This window comes from Chiloscyllium plagiosum, unplaced genomic scaffold (assembly GCF_037043375.1).
Source record: "Chiloscyllium plagiosum isolate Xiang-an unplaced genomic scaffold, Cpla_swu_hap1 HiC_scaffold_26, whole genome shotgun sequence".
In the NCBI taxonomy this organism is placed as follows: domain Eukaryota; kingdom Metazoa; phylum Chordata; class Chondrichthyes; order Orectolobiformes; family Hemiscylliidae; genus Chiloscyllium; species Chiloscyllium plagiosum.
The window spans coordinates 55,627,405-55,651,304 of record NW_028270164.1 but is presented as its reverse complement, the minus strand read 5'-3'; the positions used below and the strand labels follow the sequence as shown (position 1 = coordinate 55,651,304).

General features: G+C 46.4%; 1 protein-coding gene across 1 annotated transcript in view; it reads right to left on the bottom strand.

Annotated features, from left to right (window-relative positions):
- The window catches only part of LOC122563328 (leukocyte surface antigen CD53-like), an 88,749-nt gene that overhangs the window by 5,148 nt on the left and 59,701 nt on the right, over nt 1-23,900 (bottom strand). The window contains exons 3-7 of the mRNA XM_087973758.1: nt 22,741-22,929; nt 19,351-19,425; nt 13,092-13,184; nt 9,543-9,647; nt 1,146-1,229 (exon numbers count right to left, since the gene is read on the bottom strand). Of these exons, the coding sequence (XP_087829884.1) occupies nt 1,146-1,229; nt 9,543-9,647; nt 13,092-13,184; nt 19,351-19,425; nt 22,741-22,929 (546 nt within the window). The remainder of the gene's footprint in view (nt 1-1,145; nt 1,230-9,542; nt 9,648-13,091; nt 13,185-19,350; nt 19,426-22,740; nt 22,930-23,900) is intronic.

Genomic DNA, 23,900 nt, shown 5'->3' with positions numbered 1-23,900 from the left:
CAGCTTGTCCCACTGGGTGGCACCTATAATCCATTTCCACCAATGACTTCTTTCCTCTGCTAGTTCTCATCTCTACCCAAGTGGATTCCACAACCAGACCTACAAAATCAAGATCACCATTGTACTGATCGAAACCATTGGAAATCCCGCCTGCTTTTCCTTTCCTGCTACCCTTCCAAAATATCAAATACCCTTGAATCTTCAGGTCCCACCCCTGGTCACCTTGCAGCCCTGACTCTGTATTTACTTTCATACCATACTCAAATGTTAAAATCACTGCTATCAATTCATTTATCTTGTAGATATCATAGAACCCCTACAGTGTGGAAACAGGCCATTTGGCCCAACAAGTCCACACTGACCCTCTGATGTATATCTCACCCAGACCCATTCCCCTACCCTATTACTCTACATTTCACCTGACTAATGCACCTAGCCTACATCTCCCTGAACACTATGGGCAATTATCTTGGCCAATTCATCTAGCCTGCAAATCTTTGGACCGTGGGAGGAAACCGGAGCACCCAGCGGAAACTCATGCAGAATCCACACAGACAGTCACTCGAGATTGGAATCGAATGTGATTCTTGGTGCTGGGAGGCAGCAGTGCTAACCACTGAGCCACCATGCTGCCCTAAATGAAGGCGCCCAACGTGGATCACCATCGTATTATGCATGGCAAGAGCATTTGGATAAAAGCCTTTAATCCTGTCTTTTTTTTTAACCCATTTCCCTATCTGATCTAATTTACTGGTGCGCTGCTCATTGTGTCCCTTCCTAACATATTCTAGCTACCAGTGCCTGTATCACTATCCTGCCCTATTACCTTGTACATTCTCCTTAACTTTACACATCGCCCCTCACATGAACCTTCTCTCCACCCCACACAATTTTGTTGAAAGCCGTCACTCTAGCAATAGTTACATTACTGAAGGATAGGAAGGGTTCGGAGAAATTAATTTTAACACAGAGAGGCATTCGGAACTCAAATGTTCAACTTAGAATCCTTGAGAGGATTCTTTAAAAAGGAAAGTAGCATACGAAAGTTATCTGTGGCATTCCTTCAGAATGGTCTCAGAGTGATGCTTTCACTGTTGGAATGTTAGAATGCAACAATGTCTGATGAATTTATGCAAAGTACTGACCTGGATAATTGAAACACAGATGGTGGCAATTCCAATAAATAAAAAGTTATTATCAAACCATTTTCGGACCAAGCTGTAGCAACCCTGGAAAGCATACACACACAAATTTCAGAAGCTGTTTCTCAGTAAAGCAAGTGAAAACCCTGCAGAATGCATGGGATTCTGCAATAAGCACATCGAGACACACATACCAACTGACAGACACCAACAGACAGACACCAACAGACAGACACCAACAGACAGACACCAACAGACAGACACCAACAGACAGGCACCAACAGACAGGCACCAACAGACAGACACCAACAGACAGACACCAACAGACAGACACCAACAGACAGATACCAACAGACAGATACCAACAGACAGACACCAACACACAGATACCAACACACAGATACCAACAGACAGACATAAACAGACAGACACCAACAGACAGATACCAACAGACAGATACCAACAGACAGGCACCAACAGACAGGCACCAACAGACAGATACCAACAGACAGATACCAACAGACAGACATCAATAGACAGATACCAACAGACAGATACAAACAGACAGACATCAACAGACAGACACCAACAGACAGACACCAACAGACAGATACCAAAAGATTGACACCAACAGACAGATACCAACAGATAGACATCAACAGACACAGACATCAACAGACATCAATAGACATCAACAGACAAACACCAACAGACAGACACCAACAGACTGATACCAACAGACAGACATCAACAGACAGACACCAACAGACAGACATCAACAGACAGACATCAACAGACAGATACCAACAGACAGATACCAACAGACAGATACTAACACACAGACACCAACAGACAAGCACCAACAGACAGAAATCAACATACAGACATCAACAGACAGACACCAACAGACAGACATCAACAGACAGACATCAACAGACAGATACCAACAGACAGATACCAACAGACACATACCAACAGACAGACATCAACTGACAGGCACCAACAGACAGACACCAACAGACTGATATCAACAAACAGACATCAACAGACAGATACCAAAAGACTGATAGCAACAGACAGACATCAACAGACAGACATCAATAGACAGACACTAACAGACTGATACAAACAGACAGATATCAACAGACAGACACCAACAGACAGGCACCAACAGACAGACACCAACTGACAGACACGAACAGACAGGCACCAACAGACAGACACCAACAGACAGACATCAACAGACACAGACATCAACAGACATCAATAGACATCAAAAGACAGACACCAACAGACAGACACCAACAGACTGATACCAACAGACAGACATCAACAGGCAGACACCAACAGACAGACATCAACAGGCAGACACCAACAGACACATACCAACAGACAGACACCAACAGACAGACACCAACGGACAGATACCAACAGACAGATACCAACAGACAGACACCAACAGACAGACATCAACAGACAAATACCAACAGACAGACATCAACAGACAGACACCAACAGACAGACACCAACAGACAGATACCAACAGACAGCTACCAACAGACAGACACCAACAGACAGACACCAACAGACAGGCACCAACAGACAGGCACCAACAGACAGGCACCAACAGACAGGCACCAACAGACAGATACCAACAGACAGATACCAACAGACAGATACCAACAGACAGACATCAATAGACAGATACCAACAGACAGATACCAACAGACAGACATCAACAGACAGACACCAACAGACAGACACCAACAGACAGACACCAACAGACAGATACCAAAAGATTGACACCAACAGACAGATACCAACAGATAGACATCAACAGACACAGACATCAACAGACATCAATAGACATCAACAGACAAACACCAACAGACAGACACCAACAGACTGATACCAACAGACAGACATCAACAGACAGATACCAACAGACTGATAGCAACAGACAGACATCAACAGACAGACATCAACAGACAGACATCAATAGACAGACACTAACAGACTGATACAAACAGACAGATATCAACAGACAGACACAAACAGACAGGCACCAACAGACAGACACCAACTGACAGGCACGAACAGACAGGCACCAACAGACAGACACCAACAGACAGACATCAACAGACACAGACATCAACAGACATCAATAGACATCAAAAGACAGACACCAACAGACAGACACCAACAGACAGACACCAACAGGCAGACACCAACAGACAGACACCAACAGACAGACACCAACAGACAGACACCAACAGACAAATACCAACAGACAAATACCAACAGACAAATACCAACAGACAGACATCAACAGACAGACACCAACAGACAGACACCAACAGACAGACACCAACAGAGAGACACCAACAGACAAATAGCAACAGACAGACACCAACAGACAGACACCAACAGACAGACACCAACAGACAGACACCAACAGACAGATACCAACAGATAGACACTAACAGACAGACACCAACAGACAGACACCAACAGACAGACACCAACAGACAGACACCAACAGACAGATACCAAAAGATTGACACCAACAGACAGATACCAACAGATAGACATCAACAGACACAGACATCAACAGACATCAATAGACATCAACAGACAGACACCAACAGTCAGACACCAACAGACTGATACCAACAGACAGACATCAACAGACAGACACCAACAGACAGACATCAACAGACAGACATCAACAGACAGACACCAACAGACAAGCACCAACAGACAAGCACCAACAGACAGACACCAACAGACAGACACCAACAGACAGACACCAACAGACAAATACCAACAGACAGACATCAACAGACAGACACCAACAGACAGACACCAACAGACAGACACCAACAGACAGACACCAACAGACAAATAGCAACAGACAGACACCAACAGACAGACACCAACAGACAGACACCAACAGACAGATACCAACAGATAGACACTAACAGACAGACACCAACAGACAGACACCAACAGACAGACACCAACAGACAGACACCAACAGACAGACACCAACAGACAGACACCAACAGACAGATACCAAAAGATTGACACCAACAGACAGATACCAACAGATAGACATCAACAGACACAGACATCAACAGACATCAATAGACATCAACAGACAGACACCAACAGTCAGACACCAACAGACTGATACCAACAGACAGACATCAACAGACAGACACCAACAGACAGACATCAACAGACAGACATCAATAGACAGACATCAACAGACAGACACCAACAGACAGACACCAACAGACAGAAATCAACAGACAGAAATCAACAGACAGACACCAACAGACAAATACCAACAGACAGATATCAACAGACAGATACCAACAGACAGATACCAACAGACAGATACCTACAGACAGACACCTACAGACAGACACCAACAGACAGATACCAACAGACAGATACCAACAGACAGGCACCAACAGACAGGCACCAACAGACAGATACCAACAGACAGATACCAACAGACAGACATCAATAGACAGATACCAACAGACAGATACCAACAGACAGACATCAACAGACAGACACCAACAGACAGACACCAACAGACAGACACCAAAAGACAGATACCAAAAGATTGACACCAACAGACAGATACCAACGGATAGACATCAACAGACACAGACATCAACAGACATCAATAGACATCAACAAACAGACACCAACAGACAGACACCAACAGACTGATACCAACAGACAGACATCAACAGACAGACACCAACAGACAGACATCAACAGACAGACATCAACAGACAGATACCAACAGACAGATACCAACAGACAGATACCAACAGACACCAACAGACAGACATCAACTGACAGGCACCAACAGACAGACATCAACAGACAGACATCAACAGACAGACATCAACAGACAGACATCAACAGACAGACATCAACAGACAGACACCAACAGACAGACATCAACAGACAGACACCAACAGACAAGCTCCAACAGACAGAAATCAACAGACAGACACCAACAGACAGACACCAACAGACAAATACCAACAGACAGATACCAACAGACAGATACCAACACACAGACACCAACACACAGATACCAACAGACAGATACCAACAGACAGACATCAACAGACAGACATCAACAGACAGACACCAACAGACAGACACCAACAGACTGATATCAACAGACAGACACCAACAGACAGATACCAACAGACTGATAGCAACAGACAGACATCAACAGACAGACATCAACAGACAGACATCAACAGACAGACTCCAACAGACACATACCAATAGACAGACATCAACAGACAGACACCCACAGACAGACAGATACCAACACACAGACACCAACAGACAGACACCAACAGACAGACACCAACAGACAAATACCAACAGACAGCACACCAACAGACAGCACACCAACAGACAGCACACCAACAGACAGCACACCAACAGACAGCACACCAACAGACAGACACCAACAGACAGACACCAACAGACAGGCACCAACAGACAGGCACCAACAGACAGATACCAACAGACAGACACCAACAGACAGGCACCAACAGACAGATACCAACAGACAGATACCAACAGACAGATACCAACAGACAGACATCAACAGACAGACATCAACAGACAGACATCAATAGACAGACACCAACAGACTGATAGAAACAGACAGACACCAACAGACAGGCACCAACAGACAGACATCAACAGACAGACACCAACAGGCAGACATCAACAGACAAACACCAACGGACACATACCAACAGACAGATACCAACAGACAGACACCAACAGACAGACACCAACAGACTGATACCAACAGACAGACATCAACAGACAGACATCAACAGACAGACATCAACAGACAGACATCAACAGACAGACATCAATAGACAGACATCAATAGACAGACACCAACAGACTGATACAAACAGACAGATATCAACAGACAGACACCAACAGACAGGCACCAACAGACAGACATCAACAGACAGATACCAACAGACAGACATCAACAGACAGACATCAACAGACAGACACCAACAGACACATACCAACAGACAGACACCAACTGACAGACACCAACAGACTGATACCAACAGACTGATACCAACAGACAGATATCAACAGACAGACATAAACAGACGGACACCAACAGACAGACATCAACAGACAGACACCAACAGACAGACACCAACAGACAGACACCAACAGACAGACACCAACAGACAGACATCAACAGACAGACACCAACAGACAGACACCAACAGACAGACACCAACAGACAGACACCAACAGACAGACACCAACAGACAGACATCAACAGTCACATACCAACAGACAGACACCAACAGACACCAACAGACAGACACCAACAGACAGACACCAACAGACAGACATCAACAGACAGACATCAACAGACAGACATCAACAGACAGACACCAACACTCAGACACCAACAGACAGATACCAACAGACAGATACCAACAGAGAGAAATCAACAGACAGATACCAACAGACAGACACCAACAGACAGATACCAACAGACAGATACCAACAGACAGATACCAACAGACAGACATAAACAGACAGACACCAACAGACAGACACCAACAGACAGACATCAACAGACACATACCAACAGACAGACACCAACAGACAGACACCAACAGACACATACCAACAGACAGACATCAACAGACAGACACCTACAGACAGACATCAACAGACCGACACCAACAGACAGATACCAACAGACAAATACTAACAGACTGATACCAACAGACAGACATCAACAGACAGACACCAACAGACGGACACCAACAGACACATACCAACAGACAATTACCAACAGACAGACATCAACAGACAGATACCAACAGACAGATACCCATAGACAGACACGAACAGACAGACATCAACAGACACATACCAACAGACTGATACCAACAGACAGACATCAACAGACAGATACCAACAGACAGATACCAACAGACAGACACCAACAGACAGACACCAACAGACAGACACCAACAGACAGACACCAACAGACAGATACCAACAGACTGATACCAGCAGACAGACATCAACAGACAGATACCAACAGACTGATACCAACAGACAGACATCAACAGACAAATACCAACAGACAAATATCAACAGACAGATACCAACAGACAGATACCAACAGACAGATACCAACAGACAGACATCGACAGACAGACACCAACAGACAGACATCAACAGAGAGACACCAACAGACAGACACCAACAGACAGACATCAACAGACAGACACCAATAGACAGACAGATATAAACACAAGAAAAGACATACAAACACATCAACCCACATACATAAACACACCAATAGGCAGACACTCACATGCACAACAAACAGACACACTAACAGACAGACAGAACACAAATACAATGACCGATAGGACAACGAATACACCAACAGACAGACACAGACACAGAAATACATCAAGACAAACACACAAATAGACACACACAAACACGCCGACATGCAGACAGTGATTGCTGGGCCTCTTGCTGAGATATTTGTATCGTCGATATTCACAGATGAGGTACCGGAAGAATGGAGGTTGGCTAATGTCGTGCCACTGTTTAAGAAGGGCGGTAAAGACAAGCCAGGGAACTGTGGACCAGTGAGTCTGACCTGAGTGGTGGGCAAGTTGATGGAGGGAATCCTGAGGGACAGGATGTACATGTATTTGGAAAGGCAAGGACTGATTGGGGATAGTCAACATGGCTTTGTGCGTGGGAAATCATGTCTCACAAACTTGATTCAGTTTTTTGATGAAGTAACAAAGAGGATTGATGAGGGCAGAGCTGTAGATGTGATCTATATGGACTTCAGTAAGGCGTTCAACAAGGTTCCCCATGGGAGACTGGTTAGCAAGGTTAGATCTCATGGAATACAGGGAGATCTAGCCATTTGGATACAGAACTGGCTCAAAGGTAGAAGGGGGTAGTGGAGGGTTGTTTTTCAGACTGGAGGCCTGTGACCAGTGGAGTGCCACAAGGATCGGTGCTGGGCCCTCTACTTTTTGTCATTTACATAAATGATTTGGATGTGAGCATAAGAGGTACAGTTAGTAAGTTTGCAGATGACACCAAAATTGGAGGTGTAGTGGACAGCGAAGAGGGTTACCTCAGATTATAACAGTATCTTGACCAGATGGGCCAATGGGCTGAGAAGTGGCAGATGGAGTTTGATTCAGATAAATGCGAGGTGCTGCATTTTGGGAAAGTAAATCTTAGCAGGACTTATACACTTAATGGTAAGGTCCTAGGGAGTGTTGATGAACAAAGAGACCTTGGAGTGCAGGTTCATAGCTCCTTGAAAGTGGAGTTGCAGGTAGATAGGATAGTGAAGAAGGCGTTTGGTATGCTTTCCTTTATTGGTCAGAGTATTGAGTACAGGAGTTGGGAGGTCATGTTGTGGCTGTACAGGACATTGGTTAGGCCACTGTTGGAATATTGCATGCAATTCTGATCTCCTTCCTATCGGAAAGATGTTGTGAAACTTGAAAGGGTTCAGAAAAGATTTACAAGGATGTTGCCAGGGTTGGAAGATTTGAGCTATAGGGAGAGGTGAACAGGTTGGGGCTGTTTTCCCTGGAGCATCGGAGGCTGAGGGGTGACCTTATAGAGGTTTACAAAATTGTGAGGGGCATGGATAGGGTAAATAGACAAAGTCTTTTCCCTAGTGTAGGGAAGTCCAGAACTAGAGGGTATAGGTTTAGGGTGAGAGGGGAAAGATATAAAAGAGACCTACAGGGCAGAGGGTGGTACGTGTATGGAATGAGCTGCTGGAGGAAGTGGTGGAGGCTGATACAATTGCAACATTAAAGAGGCATTTGGATGGGTATATGAATAGGAAGGGTTTGGAGGGATATGGGCCGGATGCTAGCAGGTGGGACTAGATTGGGTTGGGATATCTGGTCGGCATGGACGGGTTGGACTGAGGGGTCTGTTTCCATGCTGTACATCTCTATGACTCTATACAAACACACCAACACAAAGGCGCACACACACACACAAACATACATCAGGTAGATAGACACACACACAAACACACCAACACAAAGATGCATGCACAGATACGTTTACAAACACATGTACACACAAATACAGATACATATACTCAGACATATATCCACATATAGTTATGTAGACAGATACATACGTATACAGTAAACACAGATATGCACACACAGATACACCTGCACACAGACACATACACACGCATACAGATACATGTGCGCACACATGTACAGTTACACACAGATAACCCAAATGCAGACAATTTTGTGCATTTGTTCTCCTCACCTTTAAGAAATAGTCTTGAGACTTGCAATGATTCAATTTCTCACAGCATGAATCAGGGACAGAGTTTCCCCAGTCGGTATAGTTAGCAACACCACAGCAATGCAACTAAAATGAAACAAAGAAAGAACAATGTTACCACATTACAATGAGCATCAAGTTTCTCAGAATAGGAGAACCAGTTACCATTCCAGGTCAATAACTCTCTTTCTTTCCCCACAGATGCTGCCAGACCTGCTGAGCTTTTCCAGTAATTTCTGTTTTTGCTTCTGATTTCCAGCATTCATAGTTCTTTTGGTTTTGACAATGATTGACATAGTGACTGCCTTCCCATGACCAATTGGAGGAAAACCAGGGTTTCATTATTGATTAGATGATGTGTGACTGTCTACTCGAATATCCTTCTTATTTCAACTCTAGTTTTTTTTAAAAATAACAGACATTTCCCAAACAAAAATGAATAAATCATACTAGGAGCTTTTAGCACTTGGAAAATTTTGTTCTGGATCACTCGTAGCAGTGAAGGAAGTAAGGACTGCAGATGCTGGAGATCAGAGTCGGAGCAGTATCTGGTGAGATTTCACTCTTGTTTCTGAAAAGCCCTGGACCAGTCTGGAAGGTTCCCCTGAGAAGGCATTGATTTGATTTTTAAAAAAATATATTTGATTTATTATTGTCACATGTACCTAGGTAGAGTGAAACGTTTTGTTTTGCTTGCAGTACAGGCAGACCATACTTTACAAAGTGCACTAGAGAAAGAGAACAGAGCGACGGATACAATCTTAGGGCTGCAGAGAAGGTGCACAAACGGCGAGGTCAACATTAAATTTAAAATTTGCGGAGCCCTTTCAGAAGTTTAATAACAGTGAGGAAGAAGCTGTCCTTGTATCTGTTGGTCTGTGTGTTTAAGATTTTGTATCTTCAGCCCAATAGAAAAGCTTGAAAGAGACTATAACCAGGTTGGGAGGGGTCTTTGATGATGTTGGCTGCCTTCCTGAAGTGTAGATGCAGTCAGTGGATGGAAGATGGGCTTGCGTAATGGCCTGGGCTGTGTTCACAACTCTCTGTAGTTTCTTATGGCCCTGGGCTGAGCAGTTGCCAAACCAAGCTGTGATGCATCCAGAGAGATTGGTTCAATGATGACTTCGGTGAAAATGATGGGCTGGGATTGGCCACATCAAGAATGAATGATGTTTGTGAGTGGATGTTGTGAAACATGAAAGGGTTCAGAAAAGATTTACAATGGTGTTGCCAGGGTTGGAAGATTTGACCTACAGGGAGAGGCTGAATAGGCTGGGGCTGTTTTCCCTGGAGTGCTGAGGGGTGACCTTATAGAGGTTTTAAAATTATGAGGGTAAATAGATACGGTCTTTTCCCTGGGGTGGGGGGAGTCCAGAACTGGAGGGCATAGGTTTAGGATGAGAGGGAAAAGTTTAAAAGGGACCCAAGGGGCAACTTCTTCACACAGAGGGTGGTACGTGTATGGAATGAGCTGCCAGAGGAAGTGGTGGAGGCTGGTACAATTACAACATTTAAGAGGCATCTAGATGGGTATATGGATAGAAAGGGGTTGAGAGGGATATGGGCCAAATGCTGGCAAATCAGACTAGATTAATTCAGGATATCTGGTCTACATGGACACATTAGATCGAAGGTTCTGTTTCTGTGCTGTACATTTCTATGACTCTATGACTCTTGTTACCTCAATGTATGTGAAGAGTGTCCTGGTGAGTAAGAAATGAAGGGCTTATGCCTGAAACATCGACTCTCCTGCTCCTGGAATGCTGTCTAACCTGCTGTACTTTCCCAGCACCACACTTTTCAACTCTGACTCTCCAGGATCTGCAGTCCTCACTCGCCCCCTGTCAAATTACAATGCTTTTTTTCTTGCTACGCGAAGACTGTCCAGAACTGCTCTTGTACCTGTGATTGTAAATAAAGATTTTTTTTATGTGGAGAAGGTATATTTTCGCAATTTGAAAAAATAAAGATGTTTTCAAGGAACTGGAGTCCCAAACAGGCCTGGAAGGTGATGGCAGATTTCCTTCACTAATGGCCGAAGTCAGAGACCATCTGAAGGTTTTGTGGTGACTACACAACATTCCTAACAATAGCACTGCATACTTTGAGTCACCACCTTTGCCATGTTTCCCCAAAATAGTAGAAGCAGTCACATTGATGGCAGCAAAGAACAAGGAACATCACAGCACAAGAGTAGGCCTTTTGGCCCACCCAGCCTATGGCAAACCTCAAGGATGAACATCTTCCCGGATTCCCCAAGGTTTTCTGCTCTGACTTGAGAGAAAACCCTAAATCGACTCTTCTGCTAAATAACTGCACAGAGAAAAGTATCCCATCACCACGTCACCCTTTATTCACATGTGCACAACACATGGGCTCTGCCCGGCCAGCTCAGAGCCAGTCCTTAGAATCAGGAGACTGTCTGAATCTTCTGTTTTTCTCGGTCAGACAGGTCTCCCTGATTGACCCAGGTTAACAACCACAATCAAGGATCCCACAGTCAATAAGATCCATCTGACCCTGGTTCCGATCACTACACCTGCCCCCCTTCATTGTGTGTTTGGAGTTGACTAGGGCAGCTACTGAGCACCGCAGTGCTTTCCTGCTCAACTGCCAACTGCTACCCTTTAGTGAGTAATTGGTGTTCAGTTCAATGGGCCTCACCCAGATGTTGTCACACCTAGAGCTTGACAAGAAACCTGTGAGAAGGCCAGTTGCTGTCAGTGGACAGGGTCCCTCATCAGATGTCAGTGCCTGACTGAGGACCACAGCTTGGGGTAAGAGGGGAACAGCTGTGAGCCACACCCACACTGTTGTGGCTGACACCTCCCAATATCTCTCACCGCCTCAAACCCATCCACTCTGCAGAAACACTCCCATCATGGCTGGCCAGGCTTTGGGCCTCCAGTGGCTGTCATTCCAGCAGCAGCCACTGCCCTCCCAGTTGTGCTGCTGAGTAAACAATCCATAGGCCTCAGTTCTCAGTGAAGACTCACCCTCCTGGGGGAAAGCCTGCCATTGGCCTCCCAACTGCATGAATGGCCCTTGATTCAGTCGGCCGTCCGCAAAGACCTCCAATGCTTAATCTTGTGCTGTGTGAGGCAAGGAACTGGCAGCCATTTTCTTCAATTCCAAATCACTGAATCTCTACAGTGTGGAAGCAGGCCAATCAGCCCATAGAATCCACATTGACCCTCAGAAGAGCATCCCACCTAGACTCACTCCATCTCTATAGCCTTGCATTTCCCATGGCAAATGCACACATCCCTGGACACCATGGGCGAATTAGTTTGGCAATTAATCCACCTGACCTGCACATCTTTGGATTGTGGGAGGAAATCCACACAGACATAGGGAGAATGTGCAAACTCTGCACAGACAGTCACCTGAGGGTGGAATTGAACCCTGGTGCCTGGCGCTGTGAGGCAGCAGTTAACCACTGAGCCACTATGCCACCACAGCAACATGTTCAGAGCAGTCACCGGTGTTTCCAAGAATATAAAGGGCAGATTCATGGCACCTAGAAGTTACCTTTTTCTGGATTTGATTCCAAGCTTCCACAATCCCAGTGTTATTTTCTTTCTTCAGGGCCTCTTTCATGTCATTTTCGATGTAAGTGTTTATCTGCAAGTCAAACACAGAAACACAGTGAAGAGGCTGGGGCTTTCCCTCTCTCTATGATCATGTCTGGGTTAATTGGTCTGGACCGGGAATGGTTACCTGTCGCCAGGCAGATCTCCTGAAAAATATATCACTAATAACTCCCCTGAGACTTGATCCTTTGTATTTTTTTCACCGATTAACCAGCCCCACCTATTAATCACCTGTGATCTCCAACTGATTAATTTGCATACAGAACCCATTAAGGTCAATACAGACCCATACATCCCCACAAAAGGAGTGTGGGGGAGGCAGAGGGAGAGGGAGAGAGAAGGAGAGGGGGAGGAGAGGGGTAGGGAGAGGTGAACATAGAAAGGGAGGGGGAAGGAGAAGGGGAGGGAAAGGGTGAGGGAGGGTGAGGAGGTAGAGGGAGAGGGGAGAGAAAGAGGAAGACTATATCTTTCAAAGAACTCCTGAAAATCACTCTTGTTGCTCCACATCTGCCTCCAAATAGTTAACATCACTTCACACTGACCACAGCCACTCAATGCAAGGTTACACTCTTCCCAAATTTCTGTTCTTTCCTCTTGGCTCTTCCCTAATACCCTTCATTAAAAAGCTATTACCATCTTCATTATTTTTCGTTAGCACCCAATGTAATGTATGTTTTTGCTTGGTCCATTTGTGTGTGCTGTTTGGCTTTCACTGGTAATTTGAGCCAATCGTTTTCCATTTGCTCTCTTCACATCTTTTCATTTTGCCCTCCCTCTCAGATCCCTCTCTCCGATCTTTATGCCTCAGTCAGTTCTCCACTCCTGCCAGTACTCTCTCTCCTGCCACTGGCCCGGGCTGGATTTTCCTATCCGATCAGCTCACAGCTTCCCTCTGTGCCCTCCCCTCGTCCTGCCTTTCAGACAGGGAAATATTGGGCCTTGGTACTGCTCCTGGGCTAAGTGCTCAGTCTCATCCCTTCCCTGACCCAGAGCATGTGCAGCCCTGTCAACCCAACACCAAATCCCAAACCCAATGGGGCTGTGTCCAAGGCCTGAATTATTGTGGACTGATGTACTCTGTGTGTCAGACCAAGGTGGTGGTCGGGCGGAGGGGGAAACAGCACTTGGGGAGAGTCATTACTGACCAGAAACATGGTTAAGACTCCAACACCCAATATATAAGGCCATTCGATGGAGGACAGAAATTAGGCCATTCAGCCCATCAAGTCTGCTCCACCATTCAATCATGGTTGACAAGTTTCTCAACCCCATTCTCCCACTTTCTCCTAATAACACTTGATCCGCTTGACAATCAAGAACCTATCGATGTCAGTCTTAAATATACTCGATGACCTGGCCTCTACAGCCTTCTGTGGCAGTGAATTCCACAGATTCCCCACTCTCTGGCTGTAGACGTTTCTCCTTATTTCCGTTCTGAAAGGTCTTTCCTTTACTTAAAGGTTGTGCCCTTGGGTCATAGTCTCTCCTGCCAATGGAAACACTTTAGCGAGTTTTGAGAAGATTTGTAGCTCAGGTTGAGGTTTGCTCCATGAGCTGGAAGGTTCATTTTCAGACATTTCGGCACCATCCTAGGTAACATCTTCAGTGAGCCTCAGGTGAAGCGCTGCTGAAATTTTGCCTTCCTAACTACCGACCCAACCTGAAAGTTTACCTGAAAAGAATCCAGGACTAGAACTCCCTTCATACCAAAGTGCATGACCTCACACTTTCCCACGTTGTACTCCATCTGCCACTTCTTTGCCCACTCTCCTAACCTGCCCAAATCCTTCTGTAGCCTCCCTGCTTTCTCAATACTACCTATCTTTGTACCATTTACAAACTTATCCAGAATACCCTCAGTTCCTACATCTAGGTCAGTAATGTATAAACTGAAAAGCTGTGGTCCCAACACTGACCCTTGTGGAACACCACTTGTCACCAGCTGTCACCCTGAAAAGGACCCTTCATCCCCACTCTCTGCTTTCTGTCAGACAGCCAAGCTTCTATACATTATAGCACCTTGCCTCTGATACCATCGGCCCTTATTTTACTCAGTGCCTCCTGTGTGGCAACTTGTCAAAGACCATCTTGAAGTCCAGGTAGATAGCATCTATTGGCTGTCCTTAGTCTAACCTGCTCATTACTTCCTCAAAGAACTCTCGCAGATTTGCTAAGCACGGCCACCCCTTGGTGAAACCATGCTGACGTTGCCCTATTTTACCATACACTTCTAAGTATTTCGAAATCTCATCCTTCTTGATGAATTCCAGGATCTTACCTACGACTGAGGTTAGGCTAATTGATCCATAATTTTCTGTCTTCTGCTTTAGTCCCTTTTTAAACAGGCGTGTCACGTTAGTGATTTTCCAGTTCTCTGGGACCCTCTCTGGTTCTACTGATACCTGAAAGATTATCACTAACACCTCCACGGTCTCCTCAAGACCTGATGAAGGGTTACACCTGAAACGTTGATTTCTCCACCTCCTAATGCTGTGTTCCTCCAGCCTCCTCCTTGTCTACCCTGGATTCCAGCATCTGCAGATTTTTTGTCTCCATAATCTCCTCAGCTATCTCCCTTAGAACTCTGGGATGTAGCCCATCTGGTCCAGGTGATTTATCAACATTCAGGCCATTCAGTTTTCCTCACTCATTCTCCTTGGTGATGGCCACCATTATCAGCTCTACCCTCTCACTCTCTTGAATTTTTGGGATACTACTCGTGTCTTCCACTGTGAAGTCTGAGACAAAGCAATTATTCAGTTCCTCAGCCATTTCTCGCATCTTTGTCAAGTGACCCAAAGTCCACTTCTGTCTCTCTTCTGCCCTTTATATATCTAAAGAAACTCTTACAGTCTTCCTTTATACTACTGGCTAGCTTACCCTCATGTGTAATCTTCTCTCTCCTTATTTCTTTTCTTGTTGCTCTCTGTTGGTCTTTGTAAGCTTCCCAATCCTCACATTTCCCACTGCCCTTTGCCACATTATGTGCTTTCTCTTTTGCTTTTTGCTGTCCCTGTCCTCCTGAATCAGCCATGGCTGCCTCACCCTCCCAGTACCAGGGTTCATTTCCCTCGGGATGAAGCTCTGCTGTGTCTCCTGCCATTGCTGGTCCACTGTCTTTCCTGTTAGGCTGCTCTCCCAGTCAATTCTACCCAGCACCTCCCTCATGCCTCTGTAGTTACTTTCATTCAGCTGTAATACCGTTATCTCTGATCCTACCTTCTTCCTCTCAAATTGATTATATTGAGGAAATTCGATCATATTATGATCCCTGCTTCCTAAGGGTTCCTTCACCTTAAGCTCCCTTATCAAGTCTGCCCCATTGTACAACACTAAATCCAGTACCACCTGCTCCCTAGTGGGCTCCACCACAAGCTGCTCCAAAAAGCCATCTCATAGACTCTCCAAAAATTCCTTTTCTTACAAACTACTACGTATCTGACTTTCCCAGTCCCCCTGGATATGGAAATCCCCCATGATCACCGTAACTTTGCCTTTCCTACACAACTTTTCTATCTCCTGGTGTATTTTGTGCCCCATATCCACCCCCATTTGGAGGCCTACACATAACACCAGCTATGGTTTTATTACCTTTGTGGCTCCTCATCCTACCCACACAGATTCTACACCATCTGACCCTACTGGGCTTCTTACAATTAATGTAATTTCATTTCTTACTATTAAGGCGACCCCACCCCCTCTGCCCACCTGCCTATGTTTTCGATCGGACGTATATCCTTGGATATCCAGCTCCCAATCCTGATCCCCTTGCAGCCACATCTCCGTGATGTCCATCATGTCACACCTGCCAATTTCAATCTGTGCCATAAGCTGATTGACCTTATTCCTTTACTGCGTGCATTCAGATACAACACCTTCAGCTCTCCATCTCTCTTCTCATTGTCATTCATTTGTCCAGTGTGTTTGTAGTTTGATTGCTAACCCTTTCCGTACACTCTGTCCTACTTGTGTCTGTTCTGGAGATTTTAATAACCTCTTACCTTCTCCTTTAATTCAGATTTTCTAATTTCCCCTCGAAGTGACCCCTTCCACTTGCCCCCCCATCCCCCATTTAGTTTACAGCCCTGTCTACAGCACTCGTTATGTGATGGGCCAGGACTCTGGTCCAAGTACGGTTCAGATGAAGACCATCCCATCAGAACAGGTCCCTTCTTCCCCAGTACTGGTGTCAATGTCCCACTAATTCAAACCCATTTCTCCCACACCAATCTTTGAGATCCACATTTATCTGCTCAATCTTATTGACCCTGTGCCAATTAGGGGAGAAAGTGAGGTCTGCAGATGCTGGAGATCAGAGATGGAAATGTGTTGCTGGAAAAGCGCAGCAGGTCAGGCAGCATCTAGGGAACAGGAGAATCGACGTTTCGGGCACCTTCCTGCAGAAGGGCTAATGCCCGAAACGTCGATTCTCCTGTTCCCTAGATGCTGCCTGACCTGCTGCGCTTTTCCAGCAACACATTTCCATCCCTGTGCCAATTAGCTCATGGCTCAGGTCGTAATCTAGACATTATTACCTTTGTAGTTCTGATTTTTAATTTAGCTCCTAGCTGTTCATATTCCCTTGGTCAACAGGCAGGAGGCTGGAAGAACACAGCAAGGCAGGCAGCATCAGGAGGTGGAGAGATCGATGTTTTGGGTGTGTCTCTTCTTCGGGACTGGGGGTGGGTGTTAAGGGGGGAAGCTGCAGATAAAGGGGGAGGTGGGGCTAGGGTGGTGAAGTGGGAATAGGTGAAGACAGGGAGAGGGAATGACCTGGTTGTTTAAAGGGAGGAATGAATCTGGTTGGTGTCTGGGAGCAGTGGAAGGGAGGGGGAGAGGATGGGGAGGGAGGTTATTTGAAATTGGAGAACTCAATTTTGAGTCTTCCAGGCTGTAGGCTGCCCAGGCGGAAGCTGAGGTCATTGTTCCTCCAATTTTTGGTTGGATTTGTTGTGGCATTGGAAGAGGCCAAGGATGGGTCATGTTGGAAAGGGAGCGGGAAGGGGAATTGAAATGGGTGGTGACTGGATGGTCCAGTCGGTCCCTGTGGCTCCAGCTGAGATGCTCAGCGAAACATTTGCTAACTTTACGTTTGGTCTCCCCGTTGTAGCGAAGACCACATCGGGAGCACCAGACACAGTAAACTAGGTTGGAGGAGAAGCAGGTGAACCTCTGTCTCACCTGGAAGGACCTTGGGGCCTTGGATGGAGATGAGGGAGGGTTTGCTGGCAGGTCCAGCATCTGCAGTTTCTTTGTCTCTAACTAGGTTCATGCTCCCTTAGCTGAACCTCTGCCCTAGTTTTATCGGTGTCATTGGTACCTTCATGGACCATGACCACGGGATCTTTCCCCTCCCACTCCACGTTCCTCTGCAGCCCTGAGGAGATATCCCGAACCCGAGCACCAGGCGGACAACCCAGCCTTCGGGACTCTCGATCCTGGTCACAGAGAACAGTGTCGATGCCCTTAACTAGACTATCTCCAATTGCAACAACATTTCTCCTCTCTTCCCCCACTTGGCTGGCTCCCTGCACCACAGTGCTGTGGTCACTCCCCATTCCCATCCACACAGGGAACCTGTTGGACAAGGACAGGGGCTGAGGCTCTTGCAACTCTCCTTCCCAGATCCCTCTACCTGTCTCTGTCACAGCCACCTCTTCCTGTTCCTGATCCCTGGCCGAATTCGAGTTGGTTAGTCTCGGGGGGGGGTGACTGTCTCCAGGTAACTCTCCCCCTCCCTGATGTATCACAATGTTTGAAGCTCAGACTCCAGCTCATTGACTCTGAGCCAGAGTTCTGGCAGCTACCAACATTTACCACAGACATGGTCACTGGGAACCACAATGGGATCCACCAGCCCCCACACCATGCAGAAATAACAAATCACCTGACCCTCCATCCTTATTTTACTTGTAATGTACCAAGTTCCAAAGTAAGATGAGGATCCAACTTAGCGAGAGGAGTTTAACTGCAGTGGTGATTAAAAAAGACACTGAGGTGAAGAGTCTGTTGTACCACAGGAGCCTGTACAGAACCTGTTGGATCCCAATCTAACCCAAGCAGTCACTGGACCCGAAATGTTCACTCCAATTTCTCTCCACAGGTGCTGCCAGACCTACTGAGCTTTTCCAGCCTCTTTTTAGTGTTTCTGATTTCGAGCATCTGTCTTTCTTTTGGTTTTTAGTTGTCCGACCTACCTGCTGTTCGTAGAAAAAGACAATGATGGCAACTACGACTTCAATCAGAAGAATCAGGAGGAGCAAGATGAAGAACTAGAGAGAGGAAAGAGAAACAAGCCCATGAGTGGCAGGAAATACTCCTCTCACACCAGTAGGAGCCACTAAATTTAGGAACAAGGTGAGCAGTCAGTTTGAAGCTAAAATTAAATTGATGCAAATGATTCCTGTGAGGTGGGCAAAATTATTCATTGCAGTGTGGAAACAGGCCATGTGGCCCAACACGTCCAGACCAACCCTCTGAAGAGTAACCCACTCACACCCTTTCCCCTACCACTCTACATTTACCCCTGACTAATGCACCTAACCGACACATCCCTGAACACTACGGGCAATTTAGCACGGCCCATTCACCCTGACCCTGCACATCTTTGGACTGTGGGAGGAAACCGGAGCACCCGGAGGAAACCCACGCAGACCCGGGGAGAATGTGCAAACTCCACACAGGCAGTCGCCCGAGGCTGGAATCAAACCTGGCTTCCTGGCGCTGTGAGGTAGCAGTGTTAACCACTGAGCCACCGTGCTGTCCCAAATTGTCCAGACAGTAACAGATCAAAATGAACTGGAGGAACTGAACAGCTAAATATCCTCGAGTTCCCACCTTGATCAATTTTCAAGACAATTATGTTCATGTAGAGAACTTTGTACCAGGAGATGAAATGTGTGGTTAAAGTCCATTATATGATATAGTGTTCATGTTGTGTAGGAGGAAGGGTTGCGAGAAACTGGATATTCTTGTTGTTTAAGGCTCTAACACCATGATGTCCTCTGACTGTGGTGCTTGGACATTTGGGAACCAGCAGCAGCTAGACACAGAGGCTATCCAAATTAACCTGTCACTGGATGTCCAGCTATGAGCCAGTTCCAGCTGTGACAGTGACTGTCCAGAATCTGATACCGAGAATAGCCATTTGGGTAAGGTGCCAGTGGACTGAAGGTACCAAGAGGATTGCCACCCACCAACTGTTTGGATCTCAAGAGGACAATGCCTGAAAGAAAGAATAAAACTGTCCCTTTCAATCAGTAGAAAGAAAAAAATAACCTTTGTCTCTACCATAGCTTTCCTGACCTCAGGGGCACTCCGGTGATTTTACAGTGAATACGGGATTTCCTTGATGAGCAACACTTCCATCATACTTTCACGGGATCTGGCCATCGCTGGCCAATCAGACATTTACTACCCATCCCTGATGAAGAATCAGTGACATTGCTGTGGGCCTGGAGTCACGTGTAGGTCAGACCAGGTAAGGATGGCAGATCTCCTTTCTTGAAGGACTTTTGTGAACCAGATGGGTTTTTAACAAAAATCAATGATAGTTTTGAGGTCACCATCGCTGAGAGCAGCTTTTAATTCCAAGTGCTTGAATTGAACAGAACTTTTATCGGTTGTCACATTGATTTGAATCGTTGTCCCCGGAGCATTAGCCCAGTGACACTGTCACCATGCTACCATTTCCAAGCTGTTGCCAGAAATTGCCGTGGGCAGAAATTGCCGTGTTGCCAGAAATTGCCAGTTGTTGCCGTGGGCGGCACGGTGGCACAGTGGTTAGCACTGCTGCCTCACAGCGCCAGAGACCCGGGTTCGATTCCAGCCTCAGGCGACTGACTGTGTGGAGTTTGCACATTCTCCCCGTGTCTGCGTGGGTTTCCTCCGGGTGCTCCGGTTTCCTCCCACCATCCAAAGATGTGCAGGGTCAGGTGAATTGGCCATACTAAATTGCCCGTAGTGTTAGGTAAGGGGTAAATGTAGGGGTATGGGTGGGTTGCGCTTTGGCGGGTCTGTGTGGACTTGTTGGGCCGAAGGGCCTGTTTCCACACTGTAATGTAATGTAACCTAAAAAATGTCGCAGCAATTTGCAAGCAGTGAGGTGCCCAAACCTCATTGTGGTAAACAGTCAGTTAGGCACTGCAGATGCTGGAAATCAGAGTCCAGATCAGAGTGGTGCTGGAAAAGCACAGCAGGTCAGGCAGCATCCGAGGAGCAGGAAAATCGACGATTCGGGCATGTTCCTGAGGAAGGGCTCCTGCCCGAAACGGCGATTTCCCAGCTCCTTGGATGCTGCCTGACCTGCTGTGCTTTCCCGTAAACAGTCAGGTACAGAGTAGCAGGGAGACCTCCCCTGCTGTGTCTCTGAACACGGCGAAGTCTCTGCCTGCCACCTGAGAGGGCAGCCAATGAGGAGCATCATTTAGGCACCTCTGACAGTCCATTCTTCCCTCAAGTGAAATGTCAGCCCCGATTGTGGACCATCTTTAACCCTCAATCAAAATGATTCAATATCTGGTTGTTCAATTAGTCTTGCTGTCTGTGGGAGCTTGTTATTGACAAAGTGATGGCTGCACTCCCTATGCTAGTACAGTGACTGCAACTTCATAAGGTTCTCATTGGCTTTAAAGCACTTGTGAAAAATGCAAGGATTTATTTACATTTTCTCTGTTTGAAGTGTTTCTGCTTGTTGTTGATCTGATTTTCCCTTTCTACTCTGTGCTTTGTCATTGTTCCTTAATGCTTGCTGCTGGTACAAAACACAGACTTCAAAGTAAAACAAAAAGAGCGTTATTAAATCATGAACACGTCTCTCTGTCTCTGTGTGAGCCTGCTACTGGCAACGCTATCCCATCCGCCACCACCCCTTCCCCATTCCCCCTGCTTCCAAACCCCACCCCATCCCCCACCCCATCCCCCACCACCACACCCTAACCCCCCACTCCTATTCCCCATCCCCACCCCCACATCCCCCTCCCCGTCCCCTTTTCCCTATCCTCCACCCCTGGATACCCCTCCCCAACCCCACTCCCCAAACCCCAGTCCCCAGCCCTTAGCCTCAACCCCATTCCCCAACCCCCCTACGCCATCCCCCACCACCACACCCTAACTCCCACTCCTATTCCCCATCCCCACCGCCACATCCCCCTCTCCATCCCTTATTCCCCATCCCATGCTCCTGGATCCCCCTTCCCAATCTCCTGTCTCCATTCCCCAGCCTCAACCACGTTCCCCACTCCCACCACTATCTACCACCCCCAACCCAAACACCCACAACCAACCCTTTGCCCAGCTCCAGCCCCAGCCCCCACCCCAGCTTTTTAACTTAGCTGGGTTTGTAATAGTAGAGTGTGGGATGCAACTGCCTGCCACAGTTGTAGTCTCGCCAACTTTAAGAGCATTTAAATTGTCATTGGATCGGCATATGAACGAGAATGGAATAGTGTAGGTTAGATGGGCTTCAGATTGGTTTCACAGGTCAGTGCAACATTGAGGGCCGAAGGGCCTGTACTGTTCTGTAATGTTTTGTGTTCTGTGTTAATCTTTAGTGAGTCAATCAGACTGGAGATACAGGCAGAACTTACTGACAGTAGCAGGCATTTGTTTTCTTTGATAGCTCCCATGCAGCCCAGAAAAGCCACCACCATGGTGATGGTTCCCACGACGATCAGGGAGTTGGCGATGGAGAGGGACGGGAGGTTTGACAGCAAAGCTCCAAAGTTATTCAGGGTCAGCAGGTAGATGCCAAACCCCATGATACCACATCCACCGATCTGAAAGAGATGGGTGCCCACAATGTCATTTACACTAGGGCTTAGCTAACTCACCTCCTCAAACAGTTCCATCATCATTCACACCTTGGCCCATCCAATTGACCTTTTGATCCATGTCAATATGCTAATGCAGCTTCTTCAATTGGGCATTTACCCAGCTTCTGGAAACCCCTGAACATGTCCCCAACTCTGAGATGGAGTCAGAAACTCCAAAGGGTTCAGGCTTACATAATATAATGACTAGCCAGAAAGAGTTAGAGAAATTAAAACCTGTTCTAATTCCTAGCCAGCTACAAAACTGGCCCCTGCCCCCAACCCATCACAAATGAACTCGCATAATATACACTCCAACATCTCCCCCCTTTCCCATCAAATCCCCTCCAACTACAATTTTCTGTCTCTTCCAACCCAATTCTCCTGATGTGCGCCCTGTAGATGAAAAACAGTTGCTTGGGGTCAGAGGGTGAATTCTCACGGCTGTATTCCCAGCCTCAGAGCTGCTCCTGTTGTGGTCAGTCCGGCTGAGTTTCTGGTCAATGGCAACTTCTCGAATATCGATAATGGGGATTTCAATGATGGTAACACCATTCAATGTTATAGGGCAACCATTAAATTCTCTGTTGTTGCAGATGAACATTTGTGGTGTACAAATATTACTTTCCATTTTTCAAATCGAAGCTGCATTCTGTGGAATGACAAATGGTGCTGAATACTATGTGATTATTAAAAAGAATTGAGAGGTGATCTCATTGAAACATAAAGGATTCTTAAAGGGCTTAACAGGGTCAATGCTGAGAGGATGTTTCCCCTCGTGGGGGAGTCTAGGACCAGAGAGCACTGTTTGAATCACGGTTACACCAATCTTAGACTGAGATGAGGAGGAATTTCTTCTCTCAGAAGGTTGTGAGTGTTTGGATTTCCTTGCCATGGAGAGCTCACGGGGAAGAGAGCCCTTATGTATGTTTAAGGCT